A 19679-nucleotide genomic window follows, 5' to 3' on the forward strand; every position below is an offset into this window, starting at 1 on the left:
GGAAGGAAGAAATATTTCATTTGGAGACTTTTTTTTCCCCCCTATTAAAGCAGACATAGTCTAGTCATAAAACTCTTGCTGCTTCTACATTTCCCCCTTTCCATTTTTCTCTGCTGGACTAAGCAAATTCAACAGAAACCCACAAAAAGTTTTTCCCTCTAAACCCTACTTTTCAAAGTATAAAACATAGCCAAGAAATTTCAGCCAACTTGAGTTCTGTGAGACATTCTCAAAGAACCGAACACTCATCATGGGGGAGGACAGTACATAGGTACATAAACCTTTGTAGATTAAATAAGGAGACGGTAGCCTATGGTAGAGATGCCAGCGAAAACCTGCAATGAAATTTTTATCAAGATACAACACAAATCTGTCCTGGGAGACACTTCCCTGGCTCCTAGAGCCACAACATCACAGAGAAGCAGAATATGACACAGGACGTATCTCCCAGTTCCCACCCAGCTTCTAACTCCACCTTTCTCCTCTCAACACAGTACCAACAAGAAGTTGCAGATCAGGGGTTTCTAAAAAAAACAAATCACCATCACAGGTCCTTTTCTATGCTGGTAGGAAATTTTCCAGGCACTACTCTTCCATTAATTAATTAAAACAAATAATCTCATCCTGGGTAGTGACAGCAAAACCCTTGCACATGTGAATAGCTCTAGGCAATAAGCTCGTTGAATGAACCACACTGGGGAACCTTCAGTTTGTGGCATTTTCTGAAAGAATCTATCTTCAAATTATTGGGAAATTATAAAAGTCAGCTGCACTGAGTGTTAATGACAGCTGTAGCAGTGGACGGAGCGCCGAACTTCAAGGAAGGTAAATTACATCCTGCATTGGGCTGACAGGGTCTGCCAGGGTGAGGAACAGCTTGGGACTTTGGATCAGGAGAAATAAAAGAAACGGGTCAATTCCTGCTGAGAGATGATTCAGGCTCAGCAATTACTCCACACCAACAACACACACAAGGCGTGGGTGAAGATGCACTCACAAGGGCAATATTTTACATATATTTTTCACAATCCCATTCTCCCAGAGCGCCTGACACAGGAGGTTCTTCCAAACATCGATGTGCGTTCCCACGTTACAGCTCAGATCCATTTCCAAAATCAGTCCTCCAGAACAGCAGATCTGCCCCCTTTTCTGGAGGTCCAGCACCTACTTCAGAGCTGTCCCTATTTCACAGATGGGGAAATTGAGTCACAAAGATGGGACCTGACAGAGCTAAGACTGCAAACCCGTGCACCTCTCCTCACCCACCTACATTTGATAAGCTGCTCTTCTGCCCTGACAGAAGGAAACATAAATAGGTCAGATAGTCAAACAGGGCATCATCCTTGAAGACAGAATACAAATTTTCCACTCCCATCCATATCAGCTCATTTGTTCAATTGTCAGATCTTCAAGGCAGAGATTTGGGTTTGCATTTACGATATTTGACCTGCGGGAAAACTCTGTGTACATATATGGTGTGATATAAATAATAAATGAGAGTACCGTTGGAATTTTTCTATATTTAGCAAACGCCCTATTTTGCTGGATTTTCTTGGGCTGCAGGGGCCAATTTAGAGCTGCCACTTTCTCATGGCATCATTCCTGAAGGCAGCAGAATGCACAGATCTTAACCCTATGATGGCCAGCATGGTGTTGCAAAGCCAGAGAGCAGACCAAGACCCTCCGTGCTCCTGTAGAGCAGACAGGTCACCACAAAAGTCTCTAATGCACTCCCCAGAGCGGGATCTTCACATCCTCAAATGCTTTTTATTGCAGATAAGACCTGAATCTCTAAGGAGTACAACAGCAAACTCCAAACAATCAGTTAAGAAATCCCAGCAATCTGATGCAAAGCGACTAATTGAGCTGTTGCATCTTTTGTAGACCTGCCATTCTGGAATTGCACAGGTCATAGTCAGAAAGAAAACAATCCTGACACCGCTGCATCCAGCCTTAATCATTTCACAAATGCAAGCTAGAAGAAAAAAAAGAAGGAAAAGCTGCATCACTTCGAAAGGCTTTCCTTTCTTTAGCTTATAACTAGCAATCCCATTGAAGAATACTTTCTCTCAGATCAGTTGGACAACCTCTTTGGGGCACCCCAAAGGAAATCCAAAATAATTGATCAAACTTACATCCTATTCCCACTGAAATCCCTAAAGATCTTAAAAAAACCCCCAGCACTGTAGAACATGTTACACAACAGAAATATCTAAACCAATTAGAGTATCTCTCTGCATTAAAGAGTTGTTATGACACCAAAACACAAGAGTAGGAGAATCAGACCGGTCAGAAGAGGCCTCCAGAGGTCACCTCCTCTTCCAGCCTGCTGCTCAAAGACCAACTCGGGTTGTCAAAGCCTTGTCTGGTGGAACGATTATTGCTGGGATCACAGTAAAACCTTTGGATTGCAAGCAACCCTAATGAGATAAACTGAATATCCTACCTGGAAAGGGCTTTTCAAGGAAGTGTCCTTTGATGGTTTGGTTGGCTGAGCCCAGCTGGTTGGTGGCCACAATCGTGTAGTTGCCATTGTTGTAGTGAGTGGGTTTGTTGAAGAGCAGGCAACCCTCAGACACTTCCCCTTGTTGGTAAAACTCCATGTGGATGATCTCTGTCTCCCGAAGGACCTGGCCGTTGTGCAGCCAGTGAAGGGTGGGAGCTGGGTTCCCATGCACTGCAAATGCAATGCAGTGCTCCAGGTGTAGCACTGGCTCCTCCAGAGTTAGGATGCGAGGGGGATCTAGCAGAGAGAAACATGGCAAGCTCACAGCACACCTCCACCCACATCACATCTCTGTGCACCATGGAAATTAAGATTATTCAAAATGCAACCTCCAAAATCCCTTGTTCCTTCTACTTTTTCCATGGATGCTTGCACAGAAGCAGTCACAAGAACCACTCCATGCTCCCCAGAAGGAGGATCTGAACCACAGCCAGCTCTCTACAGCTTCTGAACTGGGGTACAGCTTAATGGCAGGGATGGTCCTTTCACCAGCCCAGAAAAAATTAAGCTTGGAGTTGCCAGTCCACACACCTCCTGATGCTCTCCTCCCAGGGGATCACAGGGAGGCCACCTGTTCCCGTTAAGGAGGACACCGTGACGCAGCACCGTTACATTACACATGTGCAAGGTGCCCATGGGAGCTTTCCAGTCGCACTGAGAAATTCTGGATTGCGTAGCTGGGGAAGCAAACATCCCTCAGCGACCACCTGTCCCTGGGGGTTCTGACTGCCTGAATATCCCAAAGGATTTCTCGCCCGCCAAGCACCCTCTAGGGGTGGTTTAATTAAAGGGAGTGGGAGAAGGGAAAGAAAAGCAAAGACTCTGCCTGAAATTTATTGCATATGTATTGTCTTCCCCCAGGACACCCCAAGAATTCAAATGTTGCTCTGCTGTTGCTTCTGAAATCCCGTTTACAACGCCTACATGTAAGGTCCCAAATCCCAAGGCTGGCAAGGTCTGAACTAGAAGAACAGAGTTTTGTGCAGAGGCAAAAGGACACAAAAAGATACAGGTCTTCCCTAAAACTCTCCTTTTCCTGGTACCATCCAGCTGCAAAGACAATCCATGGAGCATCCACAACGAACAAAAACAACACACCAACTTTGACCCACCTTTTGGAAAAAAGACAGTGAATATTTCAGGCAGTGAAAGTGGTAGAAGAGAAAAAGGTGCCGAGCCGGTTGGAGCTGAGCAAAATTCTCCCACCAGCACCCAGCTACCCTGACCCACACAGCCGTGTCCCAGCCACCTCCTTTCACTCGCAAGCCTAGATTTGCATGTGGCTTGTTCACATCTTCCTGGCAAGGAGGATTCAAAACAGGCAGCCACCTACACACACAAACCCAGATCTTTTCAGTGTGAAATTGCAGCCTGAGTGATGAGTCTGGGCAACAAAAGCAGGGGTAGCAGAAACTGTCAGCAGCTTCAAGGATTACATGGGTGAAAATAGGCATTGGCATCGTGCTGCTTAAGGTGTGGAGGAAAACATGCCAAAACGCAGTGCAGAAAACACCTGCCTGCTGACCAATCACCTCTGAGCTGATCTGAACTTTAACTACCTCTATTTTTCAATCCATCAATAGTACTTACTGGGAAGAAGATGAAAGTAGTAAGGCATCTGCTTTCCTTTTTCCTATCCCTTGTGACTGCCTTATTTATAGGACCCAGTGGCTCCAACATGTCACTGGACATACAACACACATGGGTTCACCAAGACTAGCCAGAATCCCATGTGGGTCTCCACTCTACCTGGCTGGGGGTGGAGGACAGATTTTCAAACTACAGAGTAAGGGCAAATATTACAGACACAGCAACATATAGTAAATCTCAGCTGCTTGAGAGTACAAAGCTGTGTAAACTTCCCCTTAAGGTCAGGTTTGTGTTAAATTATATTAGAAAGCACAAAGAAAGTTTAGCTACTTGCAGGTAAAAGGGAACAGTTGAAATTTGACATGTGCGTGTTTACACAGCATTTGCAGTTTAACTTTGTGGGAACAGATCTGAAAGGAAGCATCAGCATCCCTGAAATCAGAGGCATAGCAAGAGGCACTTGGCTTTAACAATGGTGACATTTAACCTCCCACATAGCATCAGGGCAAGCAACTCTGTGTTTGTAAACAGAATTTTAGTCCCCCTACAGCTTTTCCTTATTCTGCTGGATCTTCCAAGAGATGGGTGGAGAGATGTCCACCACCAGTGTGGCACTGCTGTTTCTCTCCTGCTCTAGCACTCATTTCTGCATTAATGAAAGCAGCAGGAAAGCAAAAATACTGACACTTAAGAGACCTGTGCAAGGATCAGCCTCCTTCTCATTGTGCTCAGCTCCTAATCCTCATCTACAAAACCAGTATGTCACAGGTAGCAAGTGGCCATGCACTCAAACAATTCCCAGGACAGCCCTCCAGCCTCTATATGGTTAAGGTCTCTGCACTGCTACTTACAGTAGACAGTGAGCAGCACACTGGCATTGCTCATCCCCACCACGTTCTCAGCAATGCAGGTAAGCAGGAACCCGTTGTCCTCACTGGTAACATTCACCAAGGTCAGATTGATGGCATGAACATTGGTCCAGTTGAGGTTGGTCTAAAAATCCCAGAGAGAAATACAGACAAAAATCAGTGGCTCCTCTCCTCCCCACTGGTGCCCCAAGAAGATGAGGATCACAGTTTCCACGTAAGATGTGAGGTGGTCTCCAAAATCCAAGGACAACTTGGATCTGGGTGAAGGGAGGTGTTTCCTCACCTGATTAAATACATTTAAAGCATTTTATAAGAGGAACTACTAGGAGGGGGAGAGCCACAGCATTGTAGCACTGATAAACATGGCTTGCCTCTAGAAAAGCTTTCAGACATCTCTGTAAACAAGTCGTTTCATTAGAGGAGACACGAGCTGATTCAATTAGGGAGCACTGAGATATGGAGCTATCTCATGTTCACTTTCCAGCCATACCAAGGGAAGGTTTCGCTGCCTTCAGGTAGTTCCCCAGTTCTCGTGGGGATAGGATGAGGCCTTGATATTTCTTTGGATACAACAATTTCACGTTTCTCATAGCGGTCTCTACCATCTATCTGACCCTCCGCCCTGCGTGCTCAGACCTGGGGAACCCATGGCAGCTGCCTTGCCCCTGCCACATCAGGTGCGGGCAGCACTGAGGTCCTGTGGCCCCTACCTGGTGCGTGTTGATGGAGTGGAGATCGGCCACCGTCCAGTCGACATCGGGCAGCGGCGAGCCTGAGCCGTTGCAAGTGATGACAGCGTTCTCCCCTTCCCTCACCGTCAGGTTCACATGGCTCACACTGATCTCAGGGAGGTCTAGGAGAGCCAGACACCAAGGCGCTCAGTTGTGGAGCACAGTTTACTGCAGCCAGCCACAGGACATGCATGTGGACTCAGATCCCACCAAGCTGTTTCCCAAATCAGCCTCCAGCACCTTGGAATAAGTATGAGGCAACAGCATGGCCTTGTTCTACCCAGTGAAGGAGACATCTTGGAGATAAAGGAAAATGTAAACACTGGAGATGTGCCAGCTGAACAGACCCTCCCATTACAATCGAATCCAAAATTTGGTGTCCAGGTCTGGCTGCCCTTCCCTTCACACAACCCCCATACCCATCCCTTCCATTCCCACAGAAGCTGCTATTGAGGGCAGACACCTGGGATGGGTAAAGCTGCATGTGCTGGGAGAGGATCCAAAGTGTTCCCACCTCCAGGGACAAGGCGCAGAGCACCCAGCACTCTAGGTGAGGAAACCGTCCCTCTCATTTATAACAATCAAGAGAAAATAACCAAGGATGTGTCCTCATATTAACTGCAGCTCTCCTAATAAAAGGTGCCCTTGTTGTTCCTTGGTAATGGCAGACTCGCTGATTTATGGTGGCTCTGATTTACGCCTCTTCCTTACTTGCCACAACAGGCACCAGATATCCTCACAACATGAAACAAGACAGCACTGCTTGTGAGAAGAAGGGAAAACAGCCACCTTGCATAGGGGAGGCTTTCTGGGCTGTTCAGAGAGGTAAATTGGGTAGGGAGAGCAGGGGTCAACTGACCAGTGTCTCCTCCCATCATGAGGCAGCAGAATCCATCACACCAACCCAAAGGCACGGATGGGGATACACATAATTTCATTGCCATCAGGGAGTGACACCAGGAAGGAAGCAACATTGTACTGATTTGGGGGGATGCCAGAAGAAAGGAGGCAGCAGTCAAGGCCTGGCAAAGATGAATAGGTGGTAGGAATCAGTGGAGAGGGAGACAGAAAGGACACATACAGTCTCTCCAGGTCGAGCTGGCATCAAACGTGGCCACACCAAGCCACGATAGCCCTCAGCACTAAAGGACAAAGACAAATGGGGTGTTGTTACAACATCCCTTGAGTCGTCTCAGTGCTTGAACAGAAAAACTCCCCTCTAGAGGAAAGCAGATTAGCATGGATTCCTGCCCTGCCAGGAGACTGCGAGGTCAGAGAAGGTGCTCACCCTGCACACCAGCACGTTCCCAAATCAGCACCCTGCTGTTTGCTAGAGTCTAACACCACCATTGATGGAGTCACCTCTCCTCCTGTCCCTGATCCCTAAGGAATTTCCCCCCCGCCCCTCTCTAATCCTTGCTGATTATTTTTCCCATGTGGGAAGGAAATTACAGCACACTCAAATCTTTTTAGTTCATCCACATGCAGGCATACTTTGGCCAATTTCCAGAGCTTAGTAAAGGGACACTGTGAACTTGAAAAAAAAAAAAAAAAAGTCATGCAAATTCAAATGTGCATGCAGTTTGTCTACTACTGCTACAGAAACAAACCCAGCTTCCTAGAACAGAAGACAATCATCAGAAAAAGAAAACCTCTGGTTTTTCTCCTTTTATCAGCCTGCGAGTTTGACAGCTGCTTGCATATAGACAGTTTAATTGTTCTGCTGAAGGTACACCTCCTTCCCTTTACTCTGCAAGGGATGCTTTCCAGTAATGGCAATTGCAGAGCAAAAACTGACACTGAACAGGCAGCCGATATGTGAACAAGGTGAAGGAAAAAGGGATAACTATTGAACATGCCTCGGATTGCTCCTGAGGCCACTGGGTTCTTTTAGCAAGAAACAGAGATATAAAGTCATTCCTGACTCTTCCCTGCAGATATGAGCCTTCAGTTGAAATAAAAAATAAAAAAAAAATAAAAATTAATAGAGATGTGTATTTCCTGAGAGTAATTATGAAAGATACGGTGGCAGTGTCTTTTAACAATACGCTGTTTCTAGGATTTGTTAGACAAAGAGCAACATGAAAAATATCCCTTTTCAAGACATCACACAGACTCATCACAGATGCTTTGTCAAGCAACAACACTACGATGAAAGAAATGCCCCCAATCACCCAATGCCTTCACACATACAGAAACAGCACCCTCCTGGCCTCCCTTGTGCCGGCCCTGGGAGTCCTTACCGCACTGGGTGATGTTCATCTCCTGCAAAGGGATTATGGCTGCATCCATGTTCATGCAGTAGAGCTCCTGGTACTGCAGGTTCGCCTCACCCTTCTCCTGCCAGAGCTGGATCCAGCGGATGTCGCAGCTGCAGTTAAAAAGGTTCCTCTCTAGTCTCCTACAAGCAGAGAGAGCATGAGAAAGGATGGTGGAGTGGGGAATGATGAGCAGGGCCGTCGTCTGGCTCTGGGCTCCCCAAGGACAACAGCCACCATGCAGGTGCAAGGGGCCCTTTAGAGCTAAGGGAGAATCTCCTCCGTGTTATTTCCCTGGGGTCTTCTGACACTCATTATTCATGTCTCTTCCGCCTCCAGAGAAACAGAGGTTACACATCCATGCCTTCACACACGCTGACAAGGTTTTACATCTCCCAGGGCAACATGTGGATACACGCAACATCTTTCACTGCAAGATCTGCACATCTGCAGCTCAGTCCCACAGCCATCCAGACACCCAGAACATTCATCCCTCAGCAAAGGAGCAGGCAGCTCCCCGCTACCCTGAAAATATTGATTCACATCTTCAAATCCCACTTCAGTGAGGGTCCGAGACCCTGCTCGGCAAAGCCCACCTCCAGCCCCCACAAGTATTCAGTGAAAATGGCAGCTCTTCTCCCGAGTACCTTGTATGAACACAGCCTCCTGGTGACCCAGGACACAAGCTAATGTGCAGGGTGTCATGCATTTTAATCAAATCAAACAGCACTGCACTGAGACCCTGCTGACCTGGCCAGGAGAAATGGAAAAACACACTGCCTCTAATGTACTTCATTTAAAACACACTTACACATAGTTTATATACCAGGAATGTTTATTATAATTGATTTTCCAACTTATTAACCATTTAATTTACATTTTTAAAGCACTACAGTTCTCTTTAGAGATGCAAGGAGAGCAAGTCCCAGCAGGAAGGAGAGCCCAGCCAGGACAAGCTGAGTTACCAGTGTGGGTTGCAACAAAAATATCTCCACGCATAACTGTGAAGCAAAAGAAAATAGGGAGCAGAGGAGTCAGCACTGCAAAAGGTGAGCTCAGTCACCCCAAAGCAGAAGGGCATCTCCAAAGGTCAAGCCATTGCTTCAGTTGATATCTAGATCCCCCTGTCATACAGAGGGAAGCTGTTTTTCTGGTGTTCCACGTGTTACTACAAAATTCATGCTTGCTTTTACAAAATTAATTCCACCAACTAGCAGGATTTGGAAACAACCTTTCAAACACATGTGCAGCTGCTGTTTTGTCAATACGGTACTACAAAAGGAGGAGGAGGAGAAGGGATCTTCTGGGAGCACCCAGGGGTGTTAAACCTGAACCCTAATGATGCCACTTTGAATTTTCTCATAGAACAAAAAAGATGCCATCTGACCTTTTTTTTTTTTTTTCTAGAACAAGCATTGAGTTAAACTTCACTCTATGGCATTTCCTAGTTCATTCATTTCCCATCAAAAGCACGTAAACCTTTGCAACACAGGTGCAGGCTCAGACAAGCGAATCAAAGGCCAAAGCACTAGGATTTAACAGGCCAGAGCACATCAGAGCAGTGATTTGGTGGGATTCGAATGACAAGACATTCCCTTCTTGCTACAAACAGGTACTGCCAGTGACTCATGCAGGCTTTGCATCTTCTTCAGCATGACCATGAATCCACATTCTCCTCAAGATTCTCTCAAGGTCACTGCTACCAGCAGGACATGGGATGGCACATGGGTAAGAGCCACGGACTCAGCTAACAGCAGATCAGGAAACTGGAGTTGTACCCTGGGACATGGCAGGGAGCCGGTGGAGCTTAGAAGCAACGGGGGAGAAATTCTGCTCTGCTGCAAATATCCTCACGAAATGAGGCTGCCGGGGAGAGCTGCTGTCCTAGCACTTGAGGGCAGCTCTGTAAGTAACAGACAGCAGCCTTCCCGGCCCATTGCTAATTCATGACAGGCCATGAATAATATAGGAGCAGTGGGCTTCAGGGCAGAACTAACCCACGACCTGCCCCAACATCAGTGATGTAACTTGCTCTAATCGAGACCCCCACAGGGGCTTTTGCACAAATTAACTCCCATCACTGGTTGGATGTGCCGAGTGCCACTGCCAGCTGGCATGGCCCCGCGGGTACGAGCACAGATGTGTAGACCCATTTTCACTAACACGCATTGCAAAAGCACTCTTGACACGTGGGAGATGCCCTTCCTCCTTGCTTGGTGCCTGCCCTGCCACACAAGCCAGCTCTCCAGAGGTGCAGGGAATCTCCAGGGATTTCTACCTCACACTGTCCCACACCTGTCCCAAAACTTGGACGTCCATTTCTCTCCTCAGACCCCCATCCCTTGCAGGAGCTGCAGTTCCTTCCAACTCTTCCTCCCACGACTTCTGTAACGCATCTTCGCTACCAACAACCCTCTGCTTGCTGAGATAAATGCAGATAAATTCTCTGCAAAGAGAAGCACCTTGAGGACCACAATGGCACCTTACGGCCAAAACCCACTGTTGGGCCAGAATACATCACCACGTGCTGTGGAGACATCTCCCATCACAGCAGGAAGGACAAAAACTGGTGCTGAAAGGCAGGGCAGGGCAGCCAAGAGGTCTTCATTGCTGTTGTATGCCTAATGGGTGCAGTGGCACAGCAGTGAGAGTTAAGACAAGGGGCTCCCTTCTCGTGAGATGTATGCAGCACAGCTTATTCACGGAGAGGACAAGTAAACCCAAAGGGCATTTTTCATATGGAACCTTAGCCTGGAAATGTTGCTAACACATCACTTGGTTGCAGGCACTCAGGAGCTGTGCATACTCCCACACCTTCTGAAGGCCTTGTTAAAACTGAAAACGCCTGTGAGAAATCACAAGTATCACAACCGCAATCGAGTTGAGCTCTCTGCACAAGCAAAGCTGCTCTCTCCACTGAGGCGCTGGCCCAAAAAGGGACCAGACCTGTACACAAGCCAGAGCCATCCACCAGCCCCAGGCAGAACAGAGGCTTGCAGCAGAGCGTGCTCCAGGCACAGCCCCTTCACGAAGCAGGCACACTGCAGGGCTTGTGTCTGGGACAAGAGGAAAGCTGGGACAAACATGATCTGCACTGTCATTCAAGGGGATGATGATAGAGCTGAAGACCTAGAGCCACACCAAGTCAACTCTTCAGAGACAGTGATGCTGCAGCCCAGCTTTGCTCCCCACAGAAACCTGTACCTGCTGCCTCCCAAAACTGCCTGGACATCCCACACCAGGGATGAGACCAGTGCAGGACAGGGATGCCATCAGCATCACGGTATGTACTGGGACAGTCAGGACTTCACACACACACAGAGCAGGGTTTTTATTTTTTCCAGGCTAGGCAGCTAAATGAGACACGCTCTGTCCCACACCTCCCCACTCATCAACTAAAAGCTGTCTGCAGCTAAAGCCTCTCAGAGGGCAGTGGAGATCCTTGCCACAATTCTCCTGTCTGTTTTGATTCACATAAAACTACTGCCAAGGTTTCATACACTTGCAATTAAAACACTCTCCTATCTCAGGATTGAGACCACTTCCCTAAGCTTGAGAACCAAAGAGCACCCAGCAGAGACAGAACAAAATCTATTTTTGTTTTTCATTTCTATTTATTTCCCAGAACAAGAGCTTCTCTTGGCGGTCCAGCCAGAACTGTTATTTCCAAACCCCTGCCAGAAGGGGATGGGATAGAAAGGGAATAACTCAGACAGGGAGCGACGCATGGCGTCTGACGGCTGGATTAGCTAATGCAGAGAGCAAGCAAGTACCCACTGTCTAGCTACAACTCTATTAGTGTGACTGTTGGCAGCAATAAGTTTTTAAGCTAGAGGCGCAGACAGTCTTAAGGTGGACTCATAACATTAACGGAGATGCTGCTGTGCCCCATCCCCACCAGTCTCTTGCTATAGCACTGCAGAAATCTACTGCAGGGCAAGCTGGCAGGGACTGCTGGTATTAGAACTGCTGATGGGCTGGGCAGAGTGGCAAGGACTACAAGGTTTTATACAATCAAAGATGTAATTGCATCCAGAGTCTTAGGTCTTTCTGGGAAGGAATTTCTTGAAGTGTCAGCCCTAAGCTCTCTGAGGACATGACAAAGGAAGCCAAGGACATGACAGAGGAAACCAGCTGTGACTTCTGGATAAGAAAGGCTCCAAGTCCAATGTTTATGAGCTGTTGCATGTGTCAGATGCTTCGCTGTGCACACTCAGCTTCAGTCTTAGGAGAGGTGTGCACACATTAGCTCGAGTCCTGCTGGTCAAGGTCAGCCTGTGCTGTGGGAGTTAGGGTTGGAGTTACTGGAAACCATTCCAAGCCTTGCTTCTGGCCAGGAGGAGAAAAAGATAATATTCTTTGGAAGTGTGCCTCATTTTTGCCATCCTTTCTTCAGTGAGTCAGCAGGGGAAAAGCTCAGCTCTGTTGAACAAGAAAAGAAACTCTGCTTTAAAGCAATACCATCTCCCTGAGCTTGAGATGCCTTGAGTGCAGCCAAGCAGCTGTTTCAAGCCCTAAATTCCCATCCACCTGCCTACCCTCAAAACGTGGCATGATCTTGACATCAGTCTTCTGCTCTTTCCTCCTCCGTGTTCACCGTGAGTGGCTTTGCCAGGTCTCATGTTCCCTGGCAATCTCCATGTCGCATCAGCTGTAGATCCTCTCCTCCACTCTTCTGGAAACAATCCTCCCATCACTTCCCTTCCTGCATGCTCCACTGCTCCAAGCTGCCTTGCTGCACATCACAAGTTTGCCTTTGATTACTATCCTCCCTCTATATCCATGATTGCCTGGTAGCACTGGGGCACTGGTACTCAATAGCGTGCCTCTGGTGAACCACTTCACACCAGTGCCTGCTTGTCCCACCAACCCTCCCCACAGACCCAACTCTCTTGAGCAGAGCAGACTCTGCCAGCATCTATCTGTCCCTGGGGACTTCTGGCCTCTCCACGGCTGTGCACAAGTGTTGCTGCTCAGCCTGCCTTCCTCAGGCTTGTTGCTTCTGCATTGGTCTCTGCTGCTCATCGCCTTTTTCCTTTCCAGAGAGTTTTGGCTCAACTTCAAATCCTTGGCTGATGTCAGTCTGTAACTCCCTTTCTAGCTTTCACCAGTGCTTCACACTCACTTTATGTGGGCCACGTATTCTGTCTTCTTCCCAGATTCTGGAAGCCTCCTTGGAGCTCAGTGTGCCAAAAAACTGTCTTCTACTCACCCATCCTCTGCATTTCTAAAAAAAAATACAATATTTCCCACTTTTGCGCATCCATTACTAATTTCTCCCCGCCTTGGGGATTTGTTTTTCCTCATCAACAGGTCCCATCCTTCTAACACTCAGGATCATGACCACTCCACAGTAGATAACATATGTCTTTACCTTATTTCCCAGCATCTTTATGCAAACAATTACTCAAAGCCCATAGCTTAAGCTACATTTCCATGCTGTCTTCTCTCAAAGAAATCTGAAGTTCAGCAGAACAGTTTCATGGTCCCAGGGAGGACACTGCAGGTACATCCCCCTGTCCCATTAATACCGACATCCCTATGGATATCAGCTAAATTATCCCTATCCTGTCATGCTTTTGGGGAACAGCATCATCATGTGATTCTGATACTGACCATCCTACCTGTGCACACACGGATGAAGGGTCGTTAGTGACCAGAAGTCCGGAGGGGAACACTTGCCAGGAAGCACCAGTGACAAAGCAATTCTTCAGAAAAAATAAACTTGATCAGGCTCTTACTCCAGCCTAGCCAACAGCAAGCCAGAACTTTCAGGCACGCACATTTGTAGGTCTAAACTGATCACTGGAGTTGATGCCAGGAGGTGGTTTGCTAAGACCCCTTGTGCAGCACAGTGGCAGGAGAGGCCTGGCCAAGTCTCGAACCCCAGGTGATGCCAAGCCTCCCCACAAGACACCGTAGACACCACACATCACGTCAGTGCTGCTTTCCCACCCCATCACCTCTTCCCACCAACCAGCCCTGCAATCTCCCATATTTCTACCTACATTACTTCTTTCATCAGTCAGTGCTTGTTATCTCTGAGCACAACTCCAACTGCTGCCAAACAATTCATCTTCCTCCTGTTTGCCAGGCTGCAGAGCGCTGGCCCCAAGTGACTCTGCTGACACCAACCAAAGCCACCCCAAGCACACCAGCTTCCCTGCCAGGATCACCATGGCAGGACAACACAGATTTATTCTTCATCAGATAGGGACAAGTACATTTTGCTGCCCAAACAGCAGCATCTTAATTCCCTTTGTGCTTGGTACTGGTCTTTTGAGCCTGATTTGGGCTGGCAGACCTGGGACATGCCTGAAGAAACAAAATATGACCAAATGAAACAAAGTCACATAAAAGTGAGCCCCATTTGAAGTATTCCCATTAATCTGCAGGCTCACCGTTACCCCAGGCCCTGCCAGTGCCTCTAGCTCATGACTGCAGACCCATTTGCTCCTCCACTCTTGGGTCTCTCTTGGGTAACAACCATCAATCTGAGTTTTGCCAGACGGTGCAATGACAATAAGTAAAGGTCTAAGAATACAAATGACTCATGCTATTAAACTTGAAACCTGAGCCAGGCTTGAAAAATATTTAGAGCTGTAATCAGTGAGGAGACAAATTCCAAATTCAGCATTTTAACTCTGCAAGCCAGATTTCCCATCAGAAGGGCGTTTCTCTATTTTCTAATATCACTATTAGTATTTTTCATTTAACAATTTGACAGAAATAAAATACACTGCAGTAACACCGGTGATAACACACTTACTCCCACTTGAAAGACTGTCTTTATTCTTTCATAAGTCACTTCTAGCTTACAGCTCTATTGATCATCGGTGAGGATGAATGGAGCTTCCCAGGATCCTCTGGGACAAATCCTACATATATATATTTTTTTATACCCACCAAACAACTATTTCTAAAATTCAACAAAACAGGTCATCAGGGCAACGCTCCATTGATTTCGTGTCCACTTATTCTTCAAGCACAGCACTGAGCGCTCTATCAATAATTCAGCAGGCTGAAGGCCACCAGTGCCCCAGGAGAGACACTATCTCATCTCCCACATAGGAGCTGGGAGGTGCCTGGATTGCTAGAAAGGAAGGGAGTCATTCACCTAAAAAGCAGAGGTGTCTTCTAAAGCATGTCAATCAGCTACAGAAAAACAGTTAGCCCCACCATGCAATAGATGAGGATCAAGTATTTGAAAAGATTTTCTCAAAATCTGGCCTAGTAAGTATTTCTAATGTGTTCCCAGAGTTAGCCAACCATTTACTACCCCAAGCATGACTTGTTCATCATCCCAACATTAATTAGCCAGCTGCTGTGAAGTTAAAAGAGAAGCAGTTCTGCTCTGGTGCTCCCGTACCCAGGAAACCCTCACAACGATGGTGCTGCCCACTGGAGTTTTAGGTAATTATTCACAGGCTTCAAAATAGCTCTATTTGGAAATAATTTCTCCTCTCAGCCTCCCCTCTTCTCCCAGAAAATACCTCCAGGGTGGGACTTACAGTTCAAAGAGCCGCAGGGTCTGGAAGAGTTGCCATGACAGAGTGGTGAGCCGGTTCCCAGAGAGGTCTCTGAAAATTAACAAGAGAAAAAAAAAAAAAAAGAAGTCACAGTAAATAATTCCTCCTGCACGTGGCCCTACCACCTCTGCAGAACTCATTGACGGGGAGGCTGTCAAGCCATTTAGGACCCAAGTTTAGACTTCATAATGAGATATTTTAATGAGGACAAACCCAAATGGAAGCTTATATTTTTTTTTTTTTTTTCCAAATGGGAAAATGCTTTATACCCTCCTGCAATAAGAAAAAACATCCAAAGAGAGCAAGGTATGTCTGATTCTTGTCCATGAATCTGGAGCTCGACCAATTGTAAGCAGAAAGAACAAGTTTAATTTCATAACCTGAACAAAATATTACGTACAAACCTCATGTTTAAAATAGTAACAGCCAGGTTCAGACGACAGCATGATGATTACCCAAGGTGTTATCATATGATCTGTATTAGCTGTGCGCTCAAAGTGTCCTGGTATGGCTGTGTGTTGTTTGCACCCAGGGGTACAGCTGCTACAGCAGCCAACAGCTCCCCATCCCTCTCTCCATCTGCCCAAACTCGCAAAAACATAAATTTCATCTACCTGGGAGAGCTTTGCAACCCAGCAGACATTGCCTCTTCAGCTGAAAGCCAGAGAGGATGAAAGAGTGTAAAAGAAACCAAAGTACTAAAAACAAGAGAAAGAAATGTGTTGGGGGCAGAGTGAGTAGAAAAAGAAAAGCTCTGAGTTTCTAATAGCATGAGAAGATGGAAATGAAATGCTCTCTGTAGTGGGCAGCCTTCTTGGGGATGTTTGACCAGCCCAAGAGCCACCGACTGAGGGACCAGCACATGGGGTGAACAGAGAGATGGGTGGTCACAAGTCTTAACAAGTCTTAACAGAAGCCTAAATCCTCTCATACCTACACTGATCTCCAGAAAACACAGGAGGTGCTGCCTCCCACCCTTTGCTGAATCTGTCCCCACCAGCTCTCTCCCCATTGTGAGCTGCCTGGGCGGGCTGCAGGCAGGCAGGGCAGCTCTGTGCCAGGCTGCGGATGCCCTCCTGCCTCAGCCCTGCTCACTGGGAAGTGATGAAGGGCCAGAGGCGTGAACCACCTGAAGGTTCACTGAACTCTTAGCTGACCAGACAGGAGGTACAGGGCAAGGTACGGGTGGCACAGAGGTGACAGCGGGCAGAACAGACGTGCCGGGCTCAGCCCACAATCCCCACTTGATTTGCAGAAACATGCTAAAACCAACAAGACAAATCCTGGAATGTCTCCTGCCAGTGCAGGTCTGATGCACAAGGATTTGGGATGAGAAATTCATTTGTCCCTTTACACCAGGTTGCAGAATGGCAGACACACGTTGGGCAAACAGAGAGAGGGCACAGCCCAGGGACCAACAAGGAAAAGCAACTCTGATCCCGTCCCACCTGCTACCACGCAGTGCTGCAAAGCCCAAAACTCTGCAACTAGGAGTGGGGAATCCTCTGTAGCTCAGACAGCAAACCATTGTCCCAAAGGCTCTCCACAAGCCTGGCAGAAGAATAAGGCCAAACACCACGATGGCACAGTGCTGCATCATTAAATTCTGGCTCAGCTTCACATCAGACTATCCTGCTGCGGAAACCATGGCAAACCACAGGTACCTCATTTCACATGACTAAGACGCCACAATTCTTACGGCTGTAGACAAACTGCTTCCAGCCTCCAATAAAGTTTAGAAAGGTGGCAAAAATAGCAGGTGAAACTGAGCGGGGGGTCCCTGATCTCAGCACAGAAACGGAAAGGGACTGTACACATAAACACAGTTAGAAATACACCACTTTGGTCATAACAACTCCAAAGGTCAGAGATGCCAGGAGTGGGTCTCCACATTCAAAGGGTACATCTGCTGAGTTCTGCTGCAAGACAGAGAGCTCCTATGGAGAAACCTCCCTGCACACAGCACTGATTTCTCCCCAGACTAGATCCATCCCGCACACCAGATGGGGCAGGTTTCCCAGGAAAGACTGCGTGTGATTGTGTAATTAGAGACGGTATCGCAGTACGTGCACATGAGGAGATTCAATTACAGCTCCACGGGTGAAGCTCTGAGCTCTGGCGCTATGTAACTCCTGTTTGGCGCTCACAAGGTCCCCCCATGCTCAAACCTCAGCTGTCTGAATTGTTTCTTGTTATTTTGTAGAGCATAAATGGGGAGGACCGAGGAAAATCAAGGCCCTCCCAGCCAAGACTAGTGCTCTCCCAGCTCCAGCTGCCCATTCTGCCTTTGCACTGCTGTTTCCAAGGCTGAAAGTCTGTTGTCACCTCCAAATCCCTGTTGTTTGCACTGACCAGAACCCACACGCTCGTGTGTCTGTGGCTGGGCACTGCCAGGTCTCTCCTCCCCAACCGATTTCCTTTCCCTGAACCTGGACACTTCTCCCTAGAAGGCTGAATCACACTACCCCACTGCTCTCCAGCCACTCCTAAATACTTCTCAACTCCAACTTCCTTATCCATGCCCAAATTTCCTATGACCTTCCTCACTTTTACATCCTCCCATCCCAACCCTAGTTTTCCAAAAAGAGCTGCCACTCCTCGTCTCCCCTGTCTGCTCCCAAACATTCTTTACAAAATTTCTCCTCTCCAACGGGATCAAAAGCCATTCTGCCTATGTAAGGAGATGTCCTAGAGCAAAATCACATCTTTCAGACAAAATCTGCCTTTTGACAAAGTTTCTTTCCCTCTACAAAAGGAGGGTACAGATGCTCTTTAACAGGAGTATCACCAGTATTTTTCCTGCTTGAACAAAGCAACCCATTCTCCCCCCTCCCTTCCACCGCCTCAAACATTTGAGCAGGCTTTTATTTGAAACTAGAAAGAAATAATCAAAAAAAAAAAAAATTCAGCCAGCAGCAGACATCCAACACAGAAAACTTCAGCCTGAGCAATTAAAATCTGGCAGAGTTATAGGAAAGTGGAAGCAGTCCTGTAGCGGAGTATGCCAGACAACCTTTATAACAGCCTATGCATCAGCTCCACCTGTAATAAAATACAGCACATCACACATCGAGGAAATACAGGGGGGGGGAAGCAAAATGCCTTCCCTGCATATTTCTCGGTGGCAAACAGGAGCCTGTGTCTCTCAGGACAGACCTGCCATCAGCACTCCTGGAACATATTCAAACTGCCTCACTGCCACAGGGCATTTTCTCCATCACTCACAAGATGCTATTTTACATGGAGACAGTCTTTAGAAATAGCTTCCAGGGTCCTTTTTGCCTCTGGAGCAGGTTTCAAAGGAGCTGGATAGGGATCAGAGGTTGGATGGAGCTCACCTGGACCATGTCCAGGGCAGCAGACACCCAACCCACTCATGACTCAAGCTCAACAGCACTCTGCTCTCCTCCCGCCACAGCAGCCATGCTCCTAAGCCTCCTGCTTTGCAGGTGGCTCATCACGCCATGCCGTATCTCCACCAGCAGCCCCACATACACATCAAAAGCAGGATGTTACCACTGAGTAACAGTAAAGTCCCAGTTCTTGCTCTCTCCATCCATCCATCTATCCATCCACCCACCCACGTTTCAGGAGGGGACATGCTGTGTCCTGCACACACTCTCACACCGCCCACAGGCACTGCAGGGACCTTGCTGGTGACTGGCAGGGGAGGGGAGGTGACCATTGCCGGTTTGTCCCAGCATATGAGTGACAGATGAGGCCATGGGGTACATCTGCTGAACAAGCTCCTGTGTTTAAAAAGGGATGGGTGGGCGTGGGACAAAAATAGGAATTTGGATCTGTGCAGCCCAGAACAAGTGGACTTCAGTGCAAGAGGAGACAGCGTGTTTTCTTTTCCTTCAGTTACCCAGCAGCCAAAAGTATTTCCACTATTAAAGCCATTTTTATTCAGCTAAATTAAGCCAGTTGCCTCATTAATGACACCAACAAGCAGGAGCCCCTGTAATTAAACTGTAAGCTATATTATGCAGTTCAGCTCAATGCAATGGCAGAAACACTGCTGGGGAGGGACCCTCTGCACCAGTCCTTCCTCCACGCATCTCCATCCTCTACTCACCCTTGTTTCCAACCTGACACATTTACTTCTGCATGGGAGAAGTTTTTTCACACGTTTTAATAACATGGTGCCACTCTGAAAATCCTGATAGGGAGGGGATTAACTGTGCAGAGCAGCT

At 47.5% G+C, this 19679-nt stretch overlaps 1 protein-coding gene across 3 annotated transcripts in view; it reads right to left on the minus strand.

The window, feature by feature from the left end:
• The window catches only part of NTRK3 (neurotrophic receptor tyrosine kinase 3), a 180642-nt gene that overhangs the window by 145620 nt on the left and 15343 nt on the right, over positions 1–19679 (minus strand). For all 3 annotated transcript variants that reach the window (XM_026856300.1, XM_026856299.1, XM_026856301.1), the window contains exons 3-7: positions 15466–15534; positions 7940–8097; positions 5676–5818; positions 4948–5089; positions 2447–2743 (exon numbers count right to left, since the gene is read on the minus strand). In XM_026856300.1, the coding sequence (XP_026712101.1) occupies positions 2447–2743; positions 4948–5089; positions 5676–5818; positions 7940–8097; positions 15466–15534 (809 nt within the window). The remainder of the gene's footprint in view (positions 1–2446; positions 2744–4947; positions 5090–5675; positions 5819–7939; positions 8098–15465; positions 15535–19679) is intronic.

Source organism: Athene cunicularia, assembly GCF_003259725.1.
Source record: "Athene cunicularia isolate RWA chromosome 10 unlocalized genomic scaffold, athCun1 chr10_part1, whole genome shotgun sequence".
NCBI lineage: Eukaryota > Metazoa > Chordata > Aves > Strigiformes > Strigidae > Athene > Athene cunicularia.